Raw genomic sequence first — 19367 nt, 5'->3', positions numbered from 1 at the left:
GACAACAATATTGGCTCAATAAGTGGGATAATTTTGGGACAGGATTAAGTGTTCATCCAAACAATGAAAGACATGAGTGTCTGGGAAAATTTGGTTTGGTGTTGCACGTGGCCCAGAAATGACAGTACATCTTTAACAGTATGCAAGATTAGATTCCCTCCTGAGTCATGATGCATTGAAAACAGCATGCCAAACATGGCCAGATGGCACCCACACATGCTTCTTGGCCAAGTATTGTTCAGATCCCCTAGCACTATGCAAGAGGATTGGTTTGCAATGGATCAAACATAATATTATGACCAGGCTCAGGCAGAACCTGTTTTTGTTTTAAGGGGTAAATCTGATAAATTAATTGATATATGGTCAAATGTGACGTGTTAAACGGAATTAAGTGTACTAGACATTTATTGGTAACTGAAAGCATAATCAATAAGCAAAAATATTTAATTAACATGCAATGGATGGAAGATATACTTTGCAAATGATGCAGATATTCCTTGTGGGCCTGATTATAAACCAATACTCATGTACAGGTTTACATCATACTCAAAAAATGTGTTATTTACAATCGTCAGCACCTTACGTATTTCCTTGAAGTATGCGAATTGGGATTAAGCCTTTGTCTCTACAGCTTTATCTTCAGAAACCTCCCAACAGAGAGGCCATTTCAAAACAACACACACACACACACACCAAGTGTGTTCCCTACCTTGTGCTCTCTCCACAAACACCACCTTGGAGTCATGCTGGAAGTTGTGCCCACTGAGAAGCATCTGTTCCCCCCCTGAGGCAGCACAGCTTTCCATGCTCTGTTTATCCACGAGGGGCAGCTCCTGTGCTGAGCGCTGGGCTGCAAAAAGGACAAAGAGACAAAAAGAAAGTGAGGCGCATTGACAGCTGTACTTTCTACAACGGCAGGGCAAACAGCTAAATGTCCGTATAACTACAAAATATAAATATCTTATGCTCAACAACGTTGCATTCATTTGCTGTGTCATCAAAAACACAGTAAAACTATAATATTGTGAAATATTAATATATATATATATATATATATATATATATATATATATATATATATATATGTATATGTATATATATATATATATATATATATATATATATATATATATATATATATATATATATATATATATATATATATATATATATATATATAATAGAGATATATCATCTCATAATAGTATATATTTCATAATAGTATAAACATATTTACTTGTCATTTTGGATCAATTTAAGGCATCCATGCTAAATAATAAAAATGACTGACTAAAGATTTGAATGGTAGTATATATGATTTATATATGATATGACCGATTTGATAAGATAATATGATATATGATTGATATGTCATATGATTTGATATGTCATATGATTTGATATGTCATATGATTTGATATGTCATATATGATATATGATATACTGTACATGCCATGGCTAGATGAACACTGCAAACTATTTACAGTATAGTAGTTCAAAAAAACAAAAAAACAATTCAGGATTTGTACATCTGCCATGCCTCTAATTTGTTTTATATGTCTTTCATACATGTTCTGCCATTCTGATATTAAATAATATTGTATGAGCTGTGCTCATTTTCTTGATATTACTTATTTACATCATAGCAATTGATCTGCCCACGCAATTATTAGGGGAGAAAAACAAATTTATATAACGAGCAAAATCTGTCTTTGATTTATTGATTCAATCCATCTAATTACAGAATTCTTGTCAGTAGAGGATAATGCTAACAAGATAATGGGTTTGATTCCCTGGGAATGCATTTGGGAGTTTACCCGAAATTGTAAATTCCGTCATCCTTTACTCATTGGGAAGATGTTTTGAAGAACATGGGTAACCAAACAGTTGATGGGCCTCATTGACTTCCATAGTGTAGAAAAGAAAATACTACGTGAGTCAATGGGGCCCATCAACTGTTGGTTGTATGGTTACCCATATTCTTCGAAAAAATCTTCTTTTGTGTTCAGCACAGTATAAGAAAGAAATTCATACAGATTTGGAACAACTTGAGAGTGAATAACAGACTTTTCGTTTTTGGGTTAACTATCCCTTTAACTGATAAAAATACATCTTGATTGCAATGTTAGATTACAAATGTAAAAAAAGATTTAGTGAGATTTAGTGGCATGACTCACAGCACTCAATGGGGTTAGATGCCACCTGTAAAGACACCGTCCTGCCGTTAGGTTGGTTGATATGGACACGGAACACCATCCTTACACGCGTGTTCTTCCGTCCGATGTCTGTTTCGCCCTTCCGGAGCTCGATATCCGAGTTACGCAGCTTGAGAATTCCAGCGCAGTCGATTCTGTGGAACAGAAAGAATCCGTTTGAGGAATAGACTCAACAAATCCTTTCAGAAGTACAGAAATGTGTGGTTAATATCGTTAGACAGTTGTTTAATAAACATTTTCTCAGAACAGAGTAAACGTTTAATTTATTGCCTGAATTTTTTCGGATCATTTCTGCCAAAATTCCGCCTGGCCCTCATTCTGCACCGCATAAATACATGCCCTTTCTCTCTCGTCCTTTCCAATTTCTGCTCCTGACATGGCAGAGATGTTGTTAAAAATTCATTAAAAGTTTGCTTTCTCCACTAAATGTACAAATCCTCCAACTAGACCAGAAAGCCAAAGTGTGTTGATACTTATTGAAAGTTTTGCATCTATTAAAGAAACATGTAGGGATTCATCTGTGTGAAATAATCATTAAGGCTGACTTTTTGGCAAAAACAGGAAGTCTAAAAAACTGGAGAAACAATCACTGAGCATGAGTGATCTGTCAACCCCGAACCGATACTGGAACATCAGATTTTATCATCCCCATGCGTGGTGAGGACAAGCACACTGTGTTCTAGTTGTCATCCGGATTTTTAGTTGAATTACATTTGTAATTCCTTTAGCAAAAAACTGCTTTGAAAGTGTGAAGCCCAAGTTGAGTTTCCAGTCTCCCATTTTCAGCACTATCCGTCCAAACCAAACTTTATATACAAGGCACAAAATATAATTTTCTCTCCAATCAAAAGAAAATATGAAATGAAATACTAAAGAGTTGGCTAAACTGCACTGACACAGGGGCATAACCATTTTTTGGCTTTACTACAAAAACATGGCAAAGAGTGAACGCTACTCAGAAAGCTCTGAAACAGGATCCAGAGGGGTGTGTGGTTTTTTTTGTATAAGTTAAGTGTTACATCCATTATAGAGCGAGCAGAAAATGCTGAGCTAGTAAGACCGCTACCGCCTGGCTTGCGGAACAGACCCCAGCGCGCCATTACAGGCACCATGCGACCAGAGGCCTCCTGTAACACAAGCCCTGGAGCTCATTCAAGGGAAACCCACAGCACTGGGACTCTTTAGAAAACGTGCACACACAAAAACACACTTCTGCTTAGCAACTGCCTTCACAACAGGGGGATTGGCGGTAAAATGGAGGGTTGTTGTTTATTGCAGGAAATATACCCTGGATGCATGTAGATATACAGAATTATGTGGTACAAACATTTCCCTCACCGGCCGTTTCTGTGTTTTTTCTTTTTCTTAGTGTCTTTCTGAGATATACACACATACTCACATGGCCCTCATGTTGCTCTCAGGCAGTAGAGGAATCTCAAGAACTTTGGTGTTGGACTGCAAGACCTCGTGGCTTGGTGTGGACACGGTCTTCCCAGTTATACGGTGGACCTGATAGAAGGCGTGAGGCCGGAGAAGACGGTCATCTGCCGTCCCAATGAAGAGCTGTAGGGTCAAAGGCTCACTCTCCATGTAGCCGTGAAGCTGAAAGATACAAATATGAATTTACTGGTGTAACCTAGCAAAAAAGCATTTCGCATTTTCACACTGAACTAGAAACTGATGCTCGGCGTGACACAATCAGATTCAACTAGAAGATATTTTATGTTTAATGTAAAGTGGGATTTTTGACCAATGAGATTTCAAAGTGGGCAGGGCTACCCAGCATGATCCTGCATAAACAGACTGTAATTTACAAAATGTCAATCTTTTAATTGTCACATCTGGCTAGGACAAAAACCCATATTCTAAATAACATGTGATGTTACATTTTGTTAGCCTGACAAGCCAGACCCACATCAAGATGAAGATTGGTCTGGGAACACACCGTTGTCAGGGTTCAATCCAGGGAGGCGGGATGAATGGTTTTCTTTCAAAGTCCCTCTGCACGCAATAGGACAGCGCTTCAACCAACCAGAGCAACGAAAAAGGTGAAGCGGAGCTAGTTGATAGATTAAGCTTTTGCCGTATCCGGTCGGCAAAACTCATCTTCCTTCTTAAGAATGACTTCAGTTCCGTTTTTTGTTCTTTTCCCCAAGTCTTCCAGTCGCAGTCAAAGCTGATTCAAAAGACCGCAGTTCACCAGTTTCTGTGTTTACTAGTAGCATGCGGAAACTCCGCAACTCTGCAGTCATTATGTTAAGCCCGCCCACCGACTCTATACACGATGTGATTGGCCTGGCCAGAGTTTGGTTTTTGAAGCTCGTAAGCCAACGGAGAGTTGCTAGACGACACTGGCTGCAAATTAGATTTGCTGCCGCTAGGGTGAGTCAGATTTCTAGGCCCAAATTTTGTAACTTTATTTTTATTTCTGTGACATTGTCGCCCGCAGGTTATCATTGGACCAAAAACCTGCACCATATGTACACTAGCATTCAAAAGATTGGGGTCAGTAAGATTTTTGGTTTTGTTTTTAAAATAAATGAATAGTTTTAATCAACAAGAACACATTCAACTGATCAAAAGTCAGTCATTAATAAGACATTAATAAAGTTACAAAAAGTTTTCTCGAGCATATTAGCATATTAGAATAATTTCTGAAAGATCATGTGACACTGAAGACTATTTTAATATATTAAAATAGAGACGATTACTTTAAATGGGAATAATATTTCTGTTTGTACTGTATTTTTGATTAAAATAATTACAGCCTTAGTGAGTTAAAGTCATTTATTTGAAAAACTTTTGAATTGTAGTGTATATTGTTCAGTAATGTACTGTGTACTTGCACTGAGATTCTTCGGAATGAAAAGTGCGTTATAAATAAAATCTATTACTATTATTATTACTAAAAGAAACTGATTGCAGAAGCCCAAAAAAAGTTATTCAAGGGAAACCACAAAAAAAGTAAAAATAAATAAATACAATAATAATAATTTGTTGATGTAAATATGAAGTAAGATTTTGAATTTGAAGATTTATATTGAAAGCTCAAGCACATTGGGTCTAAGCAGCTGATGTATGGAGATCCTCAAAGAGGGTGGTCAGCATCTGTGGTAAAAGTCCTGGACCAGTCTGTATATTTATTTAAGTAGATATGTTTGAGCCTGGCATTTGTGTTTATTCAGGCAGTAGGGAGTGCACAGGCCAGAAAGACCAGAGAGATCCCACTCCCAGAACCCTCCCCTCACTTCATTACATTATCACCCACTAGAGGAATGCCAAGACTCTTTCCGCCCATGGCACTGAGTTTAGAGCCGTATGTCCACACCTCCAAGTGCTGCGGGTCAGTTCTCACCCACTCAAGCTCTCAACCTCCGTGGCACATCTGTGGCAGATGAGGGAAAAAAGTAGATCTACAACACGTTGAAGAGTTACTGGCCAGATCCAGTGAGCAAATTCTTACTGGAAAAGGTTATGTCTCATGTGATATTGAGCAAGACCAACTGCTCTTCTCATTGGGTTCATTCACTCACAGTGCATAATGCCTGTATTTGGCACATTAAAACATTGAAATCATGATTCATAAATATAAGCTCACACATTTTTACCTAAATTGAAGGTCAAATTTATAACCAACTAAAACCCACAAATTAAATAAATAAAGCACAAAAACCCAAGAATTTATTTACCAAATCTACTAAGAAAACTGTGCAAAAAAGATACAAGATAATTAGAAGAAAAAAATAATGAAAAGATGAAAAATATGATTTATAAAATAAAAATGTCAACTATGAATTATAATATTTTTCAGTAAGTGTGATATGTTAATTTAACTACATTAACAACCACCAATTATATGCAGCCAATTGAATATATTATGTGATTACATCATTTTTTCTTGATATATTATTACACACACACATACACACACACACACACACACACACACACACACACACACACACACACACAAGCCAAAACATTATGACCTGTCATGGGTGAAGCAATTATCTCCTAACAAGGCCACATAGAGAGGTCTGGATATATGGTAAGTTCTCATGATATTCATGCTAGATGCAGGAGAAATGGGCAGGAATAAAGATTTTTGCAAATTTAAAAAAAGGCCAAATTGTTATGGCAAGGTGACTGGGTCAGAGTATCTCTAAAAAGGACATCAGTTGTAAGAATTTACCAGCAGTGGTCTGAGGAGGGACAAACCATAAACCAGAGGCAGTGTGTCGGGCTCATCGATGCACGAGGGCAACGAAGGACATTGCATCTGTTCCGAGCCAACAGAAGGGTACTGAGGTACAAGTCATACAACATTTTTACGATGATTATGTGAGGAATGCGTCACAAACAGTGCATCGCTGCATATGAGGATGTGTAGCCACATATGATGACCCTGTCGAAAGTGCTTAAAATGGACATGCAAGTGTCAGAACTGGACAATGGATCAGGGGAAAAAGGTTGCCTGGTCTGATGAGTCCCATTTTCTTTTATATCATGTGGATGTCTATGCGGAAGTGATGGCACCAGGATGCACTGAGGGATGATGATCAGTTGGTGGACGGAGAGGGATGCTATGGGCAATACATTGCTCTTCCAGGAAACCCTGGGTCTGGTCTTTCATATGGACATTGAACGTTATTGCAGACCAGGTACACCCCTTCATGACAATGGTGTTCCCTGGTGGAGATGCCTCTTTCCGCAGGATAATGCACCCTGCTACACTTCACATATTGTTCGGGAATGAGGAACATTATTAAGAGTTCAAGGTGGCTCAATCCAATTGAGCCTCTGTGGGATGTGCCGGACCAACAAGTTTGATCCATGGCGGCTGCAATTCGCAACCAAAAAGGATCTGCTGCTAACATCAGATACCACAGGACACCATACTCTCAGTGAGATGGCACGGTTTTGTCAGAAAGCATGAAGACAAACAGCATATTACAGTCATAGTGTTTTGGCTCAATGGTAAATATTTGCATTAGCATTGCAATATGAATGCTGCCAATCATGGGTAGTCTTGTCAGGGTCTATCTAAAGAGTTAATAATTAAGGATAATATTGATTAAGAACAAATTTGTGTCTCTCTTTGTGAACTTGGGCAAAAATACTTAAAGCGTTAGTTCACTCAAAGATTCTGTCAATAATTACTTACCCTCATGTTGTTCGACACCCGTAAGACCTCCGTTCATCTTCAGAACACAAATGAAGATATTTGGTTGAAATCCGATGGCTCAGAAAGGCCTCCATTGACACCAATGTCATTTCCTCTTTCAAGACCCATAAAAGGCACTAAAGACATCATTACAAAGTCCATCTCACTACAGTGCCTCTACAATCATTTAATGAAGCGACAAGAATAGTTTTTTTGTGTGAAAAAAATGAAACAATGACTTATATAGTAATGGAACGATTTCAAAACAAAGATTTGAACAGTATCAGCGTATAGATTCAGGATTCGGATCCCCAAAGTCATGTGATCTCAGCAGTTTGGCAGTTTGACACGCGATCAGAATCATAAATCAATACGCTGATTTACAACTGTTCGAATCTTTGTTTTGAAATCGGCCCATCACTATATAAGTCATTGTTTCGTTTTTTGGCGCTTAATAACTATTCTCGTCGCTTCATAAAATGATTATAGAGTCACTGTAGTGAAATGGGCTTTGTAATGATGTCTTTAGTGCCTTTTATGGGTCTTGAGAGAGGAAATGACATTGGTGTCAATGGAGGCCTTCCTGAGCCATCGGATTTCAACAAAATATCTTCATTTGTATTACGAAGATGAACAGAGGTCTTACGGGTGTCAACGACATGAGGGAAAGTAATTAATGACAGAATTTTCCTTTTTGGGTGAACTAACCATTTAAGTACGCAATTACTAGTGAATGAGACGCATTACTATGATAAAATAAGTTATAAAAAGACTGAGCTACACCAGATAGAAACTATTAACAGAACTCAACGAAAATAGTCATAAAGATCAGTCACAGTAGGCCTACGAGATGAAACGGTCTGAATATTAAAAATGTGGAAGCACTGCCCTTACAAACCAACCTATATTTAGGGATTTCGTCACTTCTTCCAGTTACAGCGGTGATTTTTGTTGACAGAGCTGTTCTTTGAGAAGTTAACTTCCCGAGAGACTTAAGCGCAGACGTGGAAGCGCATAGCTGTGGTGCGGCAGGCTTACATCAGAGGCTACACACTCACGTCTACCGTCAATCTGACGGCACATGTGGTAAAACTGCATCCAGGATACAAAAAATCTGACATAAACCACCAGGAAACCGAACAAGGGGAGAGAGAAAAAGAGAGACGGGGCTCTAGCAGCCTGGGTACAAAAATCCTGATCATCAGAAACCACCAAACCCCAAATGGAGAGACAGAAGTAGGAAAGAGGGGAGCTCTGAGACTAAATATGAGGATCATACTACACACGTAGTAGGGAACACAGACTTATTACAAAAGCATATGACAAAATGCACGAATCAACATTATGTATTAAAGATTTGCATAAAACAAGTATGTTAGAGAAACGGTGGCCAAAAGTCAATTCTGTTTTTGTGAGAATAACTTCCAAATACTTGCAGTCCTAAAAAATCTGACAAAAGTACTTTAACAACTCCCCTTAAGGTCACAAAAGAACTTGCACACTGACTGAGATCCTCGAAAGAGGTAAACAGTGGTGACAGAGCGTGAAGGAAGTTGCTGTACACTAAAAGAAGAACATCTGCAGCTGAGAGCGCTCTCTAATCTGATGGTTTACAGAATGGGACAAGCTTGTTTGAGGCTCCTCGAACACTCCCCTTCCCTTGCCTGCCAGAACTGTGTGCAGCGAAGACTAGACGCCTCCACACGATGCTGTTGCACATGATGTCAGTGCAGTACGAGAACCTTCAGCTAAACAAAAGGCAGTCTGTGCACTAGGCCGGAAATGGCAATGGATCTGAAAAGAAAAAAACTCGAGGGTGAGAGGACCTTGTTTGTTCAGACGGGAGTCGCGCTGAGCCACGTGTTCACAATCATTAGCACCTCGTTATTTTGAATTGAAAAGCACCCAGCAGCCACAGATGTATTCTGAGATGTCGAGTTCACCTTTAACTGCGTGGAGTTAAATAAAGTGGTCGTGGAGACTGTGGTTCGCATAACCCAAGAGTCACATCCAACCACACTGATGTTTTTTCAGATAAAACCACGACTCCTGTCTTTTGGAATTCTGTTATCCATTAGGCAGCATCTGCAAACAACTCGTGTGGTGAATACGCTAGTGAATACCCATGATTTAGATATAAAAAGCAAATGAGGAGTGTGACTCACCGATGAGCCGAACGGACTGACACCAAGACTTGTGTCAGTCTTGTGAAATATCAGACTCACACTTCCGGAACTGGTAGTATAGCGAACAATATAAGGGTTTAAATCACGGTGTGGGACTTTAGAGAAAACAAATAAAAGGAAGTTCCCTTACATGAACAAAAACAAAAACAATGAAAGACTGAAAATATACCACCATAGCACATGGAGAGGATGTTGCAGGAATGAAAAGTTAAAAATAAGACCATTCTCTGAACATTTCCACAATGAATGGCAGATATAGTTTTAAAGTGCATATAAACCATTTCAAATAAATGCTGTCCGTTTGAACATTCTGTTCATCAAAGAATCTAGAAAAAGTATTGTTTTTTCACAAACAAATTAAGCAGCACAACTGTTTTCAACATTGATAATATTTCTTGAGCATCAAATCAGCATTATAGAGTGATTTCTGAAGGATCATTTGGCTACGAAGACTGTAGTATTGGCTGCTGAAAATTCAGCTTTGCAATTACATGAAAAAATTATATTTTAAAATGTAATAAAATAGAAAAAAGTTATTTTAAATTATAATATTATTTCACAGTATAACTGTTTTTACTGTTTTCCCCCCCAAATAAATGCAGCCATTGTGAGCAAAAGAAACTTTTTTCAAAAGTGTTAAAATCTGGCCTTAAAAATGTTTACTTATCTAACTTTTCAAATGTAGTGTTTATAACAAAGTACATTTCATACCAGAGTTTTTCATGCAGATATCAACCTAGAAAACTAATTCCCAGTTTCACAGGCAAGGTTTAAGCCTAGTCCGAGACTAAAATGACTGAAAGCAACATGCATTGACATATCTTAAAATTTGTCAGTGCCATTGTTTTGTGTAATGCACCGGTAAGTCTTTTTACTAAGCCGCATTTAGAAAAGTTACTTAAAGTGATAGTACACCCAAAATTAAAATTCTGTCATCATTTACTCACCCTCAAGTTGTTCCAAGCCTGTATGAATTCCTTTCTTCTGCTGAACACAAAATAAGATATTTTAAAGAATGTTGGTAATGAAACATTTGATGGACCCCATTGATAGTGGCTCATCAACTGTTGGGTAACCAACATTCTTCAAAATATCATTGTTTGTGTTCAGCACAAGAAAGAAATTCATACAGGTTTGGAACAACTGAATAACAGAATTTTTACTTTAGGGTGAACTAATCAGTTACTGCATCATCCTACATTCCACAGAAGAAAGTAGTGCAGGTTTGGAACAACATGAGGGTAAGTAAATAATGACAGAGTGAATTACGCCTTTGAGAGACCCGACTGGTTTTGAGAGGTTATGAATTTATACCTGAACCACTGGATGCCCTCCCGCTAGTGCTTTCACCGCCCCTCTGCTGCCTTCAGTCTCGTAATGAGCACGGTGATGGGACTTGGGTTGGACGTCAATCTGTAGACTGTAAGGCCCTGAACTGGAAGGCAACTGCCAATCAAGAGCAGGCAACGATGGACTTTGAGAATAAGAGTGAGAGAGTCCAATGATGAGGCAAAGAGAAAGAGAGAACTTTGGTTAGCACAGACAAAAGAGCAAACTATTTGACCATGAATATGAAAGAAATTGTATGTGCAACCAACCTGATGTAAGTCTTCGGCTTGGACCAGTATGGGTGTTGGGGTACATCCAAGAAGCCACTGCAGTAGGTCTCCTTTTTGAAGGGCAGGCGTGCTGAGAAGTCCTCCTGGCAAAGCTCCAGGGATCCTGTCTCTTCTCCACCTGGTTCTACTTTCAGGTTCATCGAGCCACCTTGCTCCAGACTGGTCTTGCGGGACTTCAAAGGGATCCCCTCCCCAAGATCTGTTAATCCATCTGTGGTGAGGGCATTAATGGCGGCGACAATGGCAGAGTTGGTGTACTGATTGGTGTTGGGCAGCCAGGTGTCCTCTGTAATGCTGAGACGGGGCGAAGTTTGTGGCGACAGCCCCGGGGATTGATTCGGCGAGTATGGATGGTACTTGTGCGAGTGGCCACCATTAAAGCTGTACTTCCGTTTACCGCCACAAGGAGAATTTGGTCGCGAGCCTCTGGTGCCCATCCAGCTGTCGTCTGTGATACTGGCACGGGGAGAACCGGATGGCGAATGCCGTGGAGAAACCCCGAGGGTGCAGGACTGCAGCGATGAGGAACCTTTCGGGGAGACGCAGGGAGACTGCCAGGGCGAGTTCTGCGGCGAGTTGTCGTAGTTGTACGAGAAGCCCGATTCGTATGATGACGCATCTGAATGGCAGCTACGAGAGGACACGCTGCTTGCCGGGCTGAGACAGGAGGGATCACGATAACCGTCGATACTTGGCAAAGTTAATGTCACAATGGAATTGACTCGCTTGGTCACGGGAACGTTGCTCTCCTCGACTTCATCCTCGGGGAACTGCCCATAAGCCGTTATCTCAATGCGTGGACTCTCCAATGTGGGAGCTCCATTGGACCGAGGGCCGGATGTTTGGAAGTAGCCCACTGAGCTCATGTCATCTTGAGGGGAGAATGAGGATGGCTGACTGATGGATATTGACAATGAAGGGCTGGTCTGGAGATTGTGGTACTGGGAGGTCGGGCAGGGGTTGCTCAGCGAAAGTGAAATGCTGGTGTTTTGGCTGTAACCATATGCATCTGTAAGAAGCAATCAGAGGGCATAGGACATATTTCTTAAAGAACGTGCATAAAGCTGCTGTGTGGAAATTTTAAGGAGGTTGCTGCTTTTACAATCATCTAGCTCTAATAAATAGCCTTTTATTTTTTAAGAACTGCCATTTGATTGGTATATAATGGTGGCATTATAAAAAGACACTCTACTCTTTATTAGTAATAGCTGTGAGTCAAAAAAACGTTAGTGGTTAAAAGCCACAACCTCTGCAGAGGAAGCAAGGTGAGTGATACACAAATACCAGGCCAAAAATAACAAAGTGTTAAAAATATCTCTCTGAGGACAAAACCAGACGGAAAACCAATACTCATAAGCAGTCTTTGTCGAAAAACACAGGCAAACATTTGCTTCTATGCAATGTATATATTGAGATTAGAGAACACACAACATTTGACATGCTACATGACTAACACAAAATGGCTTGACTAGAGAAAAAAATGTAATCCTTCGAGCTTTCTGGAGAGTTCAAGATGAGTCATTGACCACTTCAACAATTTTAGAACACTTATAGCTTATCCAAAAACTTTTAAAACGTTTTAAAAAGCAGTAGTAATACATCATTTGGCCTAAGTTTTTAAGTCTGTCCATTAAGACTTTTTTTTTATAGATAACAGAATTGTGTGTGTGCACTGAGTGCAAAAAGGGGAAAAAATGCAGATGAGTTGAGTCAGTCATTGTAGTGTAGTCAGTCAGTCCAACCTGGTGGAAATATATGTAATGTAAGTTAGCCCAAACTGGCGCACATCCACTACTGGCTCTGCTTGCAATAAAATTTGCAATGATTTCTCGCTACTTTAGAGGACGATTAAAAACACGGATACTTGAAAATGTGACCACAGCGCAACAAAGCACCCTGGATACTGATAGCATGCTAATGTATCCCTAATGTATGTATCGTTTCTGAATCAAGTTAACAACTACATATTAGATTTTTGTAAGCAAGCCGTAAGTATACACTATGTGATTCTGATGGCTTAAAAAATAAATAAAAGTACTAAATTACTGATTACTAAAAGTACATTAGTAACCCTGCTGAAATAAAACACCTTAAATCAGCTTAAGCAGGTTTGCTGGTCTCTCAGTCGTGTTATGCTGGTCTGTTTGGCTGGATTTAAAGTAGTTTTAGGCAGTTTTCAGCAGGTCAGGTTTGAAGACCAGCTAAACAACCTTGCCCAGGCTGGGACACCATCTCAAAGCTGGTTTAAGTTATTATTTTATTTTTTTCAGCCGAAAATACCAGAGCTGGTTTTGTTTTAGTAGAGCTGTCATTATGAACTATAATCTGAGTTATCTTGTGAAATGCACATTTGCTGCAAAGAGAGGGATGCAAAAACCCACAATCTAAATAACGTTCCTGCTTATTCATCTTCGTCAGGCCCACCACTCCCTTCTGCAGTCTCCTAAACTAAGAAAAAATCATTCAGTCCTTTGATTGCATATAGAAATAACTTCAAATTTCACAAGACTAAACATAAAAAATAATGAATAAACATTAACAATAATTGTACACAATAAAGCAGTAGCACAGGATGAGCAGTTACCACCAATAACCAATCAGTAATGAGCTACTGGGGTGAGATACATCATCAAATCATATATGGGGAGGGTTGAAACAACTTTCCAAAGTGCTACAGATTGCACAGAGTGATACAATATAGGTTTAGAGCTGTTATCCTTTTACGTGATTTTATTTGCTATAAATATCATTTGGGGTAGTTATCAGAGATGCTATTTTTTATTTCAGTGAATTGAATGCAGACAAATTAAAATGCCTATATTTCCAATCAGTGTCACCTACCCCACCTACTGTTACAACTCACCCCTTTAGTAAGGTGGGTTACAGCAGTCTTTGTATTAGACATTAATTTACACAGTTTAGGAAAGTGCTGTTGATTTTTAAATAACTTATATGGAAATATGGACAAATATGGAAACATTAAGTCAAAGTTTGAGAGTAATGGCATAATTGCGTTAGAGACGCTGTGTTACCCTTAGTAACTAATAGTGAGTGCACGACAGTAGTTGATTTCTCCCCCTTTTTTCAATCAGGACAGGTAAACTCATAAGCAAACGTGCACCCATTCAATAATATTAGGCTAATAGTGTAGTCCTAATAACGCTAACGTTACAGAAACACATAGAGTGGAATATGACAGTGTAGGAGCATTTAATCTTCTTATACGTTACCTTCCTCTGCCGATTTCATGCTTGCGAAGTGTAGAGTGAACTCACACCAAGTTCAACGCACTTTCCCAAAACGCACAACAGTGTCCGACCAGCGTTTTGTTTCCAATATAATAATGACTCCAGATATCTGTGATCACAACGGTTCACTTTTACCGCAATAAAGGTGTATTCCAGTCACGGGAAAAAAACTGCAGATGACTCGAATGCTCAATATACAACACTTTAAAAAGGCGCTTGCAGTAACAGCGCGAAATTGTATTAAAGTTATTTTAATTCAGTTTCTCTAACTGGTTATATTTTCTATTCTGGACTTGCATGTTAGTTTCCAGGGGTTCTGGTGACGCACTGCTTTGCGATGGAAAGGTCTCTGTATCTATATAAAGCCGGGAAACACCTCCGAGAAGCCCCGCCCCTCCCCTTGTGACGCAGGCACCACGTCTCCAAGCTCAACGGCAGATGAAGAGAGGGATTCTCTCCTCATAACATTTCCAGATGTGGAGCCGCTTAAACGCAGAGCAAAAAAAAAAAAAAAAAAAAAAGCAAAAAAAAAAAAAAAAAAAAAACAAGCCGGCGTGTGCGCACGCGCATGTGCTAGTGAAGGGAAGTCCAACTCGTTTTGGGAATCGGTTCTTTCGAACAGTTCGTTTTAAAGAACCGGTTCGAATAATGATTCAGCGTTGTTTAATGTCCCTGACACCTAGAGGCATTAGACATTCTTTAAAACGTTCCAGTAGAGCTAGGCTATATGTAGGTAAATATTACTGTTTAGTTTGTTTTTGTTTATATTAAAAAGGTTTTTTTTTTTTTTTAAATCATTTTTGTCCCAGTAGCATGATTCAGCTAATTTAGAAGCAAAAAAGCCACTTGCATTTACAATAGGCTTAATAATCTCTGGGCTGAAATGTTTTGGGCTAATAAAATACTTGTTTACTAAAGGAGTACCTAGTTCGCTTAAAAATGAATTTTACTCAGCCTCAAGACATCCTATGTGTATATGTCTTCCTTCTTTCTGATGAATTCAGAGTTATATTAATAAATATCCTGGAGTTCCAAGCTTTATAGTGGCAGGCAGTGGCAGGGTCCATTGAGTTTAAAGCAGAAAAAAGTGCATCCATCCATAATAAACATTCTCCACATGCCTCTATGGGGGTTAATAAAGGCCTTCTGAAGCGAATCGATAGGATTTTGTAAGAAAAACATCCATATTTAAAAAAGTAAAATATCTAGCTTCCTGCAGACCAAATATGTTTTATTATAAAGTAATACATTTTTTCATCTTATGAGTTTTTTGATTGGTTCTCGGGTCATTAGGTGAAAAGAGACAGTTCTCAGTTCAACAAGTTGTTGCTAACATAAATCAGAATTATTGAGAGTTGAACATGTAAGTTCTGCAAGCAATCATTTTGTTACCTCTAGCTGCTCTTACCGATTACCGATTCTGTCTGATTCGTGAATTTGTTCAGTCTGATTCTTGAAAAAATCTTTTTAGACCAGTTTTGTGCAGAGGTTCAAATAGTTCATTTAGAAGAACCGATTCAAATGAACAATTCACAAAATGGGAATCACTAATGAGTTATAGACCCTTGTCAGGTTAGACACCATTGAATTTAACACGGATGAAAATGAGGCTGTAAGGGATAGACTTGGAGACATTACACTATACAAAGCTCCAAGATAACAATTTTGAAACTGTTTCATAGAGTTTTTGTCAATACTAAACTTTTATCTTTTTCTTCTAAAATACATTTTTGTCAGATTAACTAGTCATGTTAAACAAAAACCCATTGAAATCTATTGTACTTCCATCCTTCACAGCCTCGCTTTCATTTCTGTCAAAAATGTAATATGGCGTTACCCTGACTGAGATCTATAGCTGAAATGCATGGTGAAAGAGCATTGATACACATGTGCATCTGGAAATAGAATCCAATGTGGCTGTTTTGAAAACAAATGCAGTTAAAGAATCCATTATCATGTTAATAATGTCTATTGTCCCATCAACAGACAAATAGCGTCACTGTGAGGCTCATCACATAGCAACAGCAGTGGGTTGATAGTGATTGAATAAACACACTAACAGTTGTTTTTTTTAGGACATCACAGTGCAGGGAAATGGGATCTGAAAATCACAAGATGCTGCTGGCAGCTGGGGCAACTATGATTTCAGTTTTGACAACTTTCCAAAGGGGCGCGATTCGCTGCGTCATCAGGAAACATCCAGGACTTTTTGAAGCCAAGAAATGTTGGCAAACATTTGCATAAATGTAAAGGATTCTCATATCTTCTTTATCACTGTAAAGCTGCTTGAAACAATGCCTATTTTATAAAGCGCAATAGAAATAATGGTGACTTGACAGCACTGTAAAATATTACCTGACCATACTATTATACTAAAACATCAATTTTAATTTGCACCCCATTGTAAAGAGTAACATATCGTAAAAAAAAAAAAAAGTAATATATTTTTTATGATATGTTACTTTAAAAATAAATAAAAATTATATATATATAATCATAAAGTAATATATCATAAAAAATATATTATTTTTTTTATTTTTTTCAAGCATTAAAAAGATTCAAATCATGCAAGTAACCCTAAATGTTGTGTGATTTTAATGTATTTTAAAGAAAGATAAGTCTGTATTCTTAATCTCTGCTCAAAGAATTTCATCTTCGAAAACAGTATGGTCTTCCCATAAGGCAAAAAGAGGCTTTTTTTAATGTGGCTGAACATTTTGCAAGCTCTCTAATGACATGGACGTGTTTTGAAGTAGCTGCATAGTGTTTGCCCCCACTAAGAATTCATCCAGGTCGAGTATCAAAAGAGAGCCAAATAGCCTTCACCCCACACGCACAGGATGATATATAATTGCATCAGGAATTAGTGCATTTATGAAACACTAGCTGTTTCTTTCATCATGGGAACATGGTAATTGTGCCATTACCTTCTCTTACAGTCCTCTCTCTCCTGCTGTTCTGTGGGTCAAATGTATTTGTTTGACCTCATGGAAAGCTCTCACCCACTGGTTAGGGGCCCTAAGTGGGCTTGAGGGGATGTGGGCAGGGCCTCCCTGTCCTCCCCAGCTATGTGAAAGCAAGCTGCGTGCCGCAGTAAACACAGCTTCCAGGCTGAAGGTAATAAATAGCACTAACTGTGCTGATTGACGTGCGCCTAGTTCTACGTCAGTTGGCCTGTAGTTTTTCCACTCTGTCTGCCCGTTGTCGAGGGCAGGGGTTTTTAAGCACCAGTACAGTTCCGGATATTTTGTTCACCTCAGCTTTGCAGTATACGCCAAAACGCTGGTGTGCTTTATAGTCTCTAAAGACTTTTTGTTGTCTATGTTACTAGATTTAGATCTAAACTTTACATCAGCATTATTAAACTGTACACAATAAATCCTTTTATTACATGGCTACTCAGTAAATAAATAAATATATGGATATGAAATATTGATTTAAGCTTTGAATTGTTTTATAATTTTACACAGTAAAAAATGTGGCTGTAGTATTTACTAGCAATGTCTGAGTGAAAATTGATTCAAATAAATGGCAGGTATCATTAAATTAAATGTAACTTTGCGTTTTCTTGTCAAACATACTCCAATAACCAAGTCAAAAAATGTTTTTAAATCGGTCAAACACTGGAACAATATTACTAAAATTCCACTTAAAGTGAACGCCATCTTCTAAAAAGAATTCAGTGCAATGTTCACAGTGCTTGGTTACTAGCCGAGTGTAAGTGGTTGCACACTTGTTATTGTGGTGCATTATGGGACTGAATGAGTGTATTCAATAATGTGCACTATTGTTTCAGAAACCATTACAAAAGGCTGCTTTCAAATAATACACTATATTAGGGTATGGACTATGGAGTGATTTCGGACACAGCCAAAGGCTTTAGATGCACTTTAAAAAGTGATCAGTTGATTTAAAGGGATAGTTCCTTCCAAAAATTAAAATGATCCCATGATTTACTCATCCTCAAGCCATCCTAGGTGTATATGGCAGAGTTATATATTTTTATTACTGGCTCCTTCAATATTTATTATGGCAGCCCAAAATTTGAAGACCAATAAAGTGCATCCATCCATTATAAAAGTAATCCACACAAATCCAGGGTGTAAATAAAGGCCTTTGAAGCGAATCGATGGATTTTTGTAAGAACAATATCCATATTTAACATGTTATAAAGTAAAATACCTAGCTTCCGGCGGACCGCCTTCCGTACTGAACTTACGAAGAAAGTTTATCGCCTCTCGCAAGGCTTACGGTTAGGTTTGCGGTGAAAGTACTGCCAGTTACCTGGATGAGAGATGTGTGGGATACAGTATTGCCACGGTGACAGTGTATGTTAGACCGCTGGATGGCATGACTGACCAATCAGAATGGAGTATTCTAGAGAGCAGATAAATAATTGATTAGACGCCCACAAAGGCAGGTCAGCCGGTTTGGTCAGGCTACAACACTGGGAAAAATTCTCATTTATATTCAAAAGACATCATATTGACTGCTATGTACAGGAGTGGCAGTGGCTTTATGACTTCAAGAACTACTAACACTAATGATAATGATAATACAATGAGTGATAATGCAGTTAGCTCGGCTCGTGTGTCAGCATGATGCACTGCTGTTTACTCTGTAAGGTTTTCAAGAATACACAAATGACAAATTATCTTTCCAAACAGGATACATGAGCGGCGATGTGCTATAACGCAATATATGTATCAACGCATGTCACACCACAGACAGACATTTGGGACACTGTAACATGAGTCCATAACTAATGCCACAGATGTTGAATTGTCTGTCTTGGAGATGTTTAAAAAAGGCTGCACACTCATAACATTGGCATGAATCATAATATGCATGTGCATCACTAATGATGTGTCAGCGTTTTAAAAGTTGTTAAAATAAACCAAAACCACATTCAACTACCATGTGGACTCGAACAG

The 19367-nt window shown here is 38.6% G+C and overlaps 1 protein-coding gene across 1 annotated transcript in view; it reads right to left on the bottom strand.

Annotated features, from left to right (window-relative positions):
- Positions 1–14801, bottom strand: part of nfatc1 (nuclear factor of activated T cells 1) — a 62436-nt gene extending 47635 nt beyond the window's left edge. The window contains exons 1-6 of the mRNA XM_067426150.1: positions 14416–14801; positions 11165–12194; positions 10881–11040; positions 3616–3818; positions 2178–2350; positions 710–850 (exon numbers count right to left, since the gene is read on the bottom strand). Of these exons, the coding sequence (XP_067282251.1) occupies positions 710–850; positions 2178–2350; positions 3616–3818; positions 10881–11040; positions 11165–12194; positions 14416–14434 (1726 nt within the window). The 5' untranslated portion in view covers positions 14435–14801. The remainder of the gene's footprint in view (positions 1–709; positions 851–2177; positions 2351–3615; positions 3819–10880; positions 11041–11164; positions 12195–14415) is intronic.
- Between the last annotated feature and the right edge of the window lie 4566 nt (positions 14802–19367).

The sequence above is a fragment of the Pseudorasbora parva genome, chromosome 19 (assembly GCF_024679245.1).
Source record: "Pseudorasbora parva isolate DD20220531a chromosome 19, ASM2467924v1, whole genome shotgun sequence".
Classification (NCBI taxonomy): domain Eukaryota; kingdom Metazoa; phylum Chordata; class Actinopteri; order Cypriniformes; family Gobionidae; genus Pseudorasbora; species Pseudorasbora parva.
This window is presented reverse-complemented; position numbering and strand designations above follow the sequence as displayed.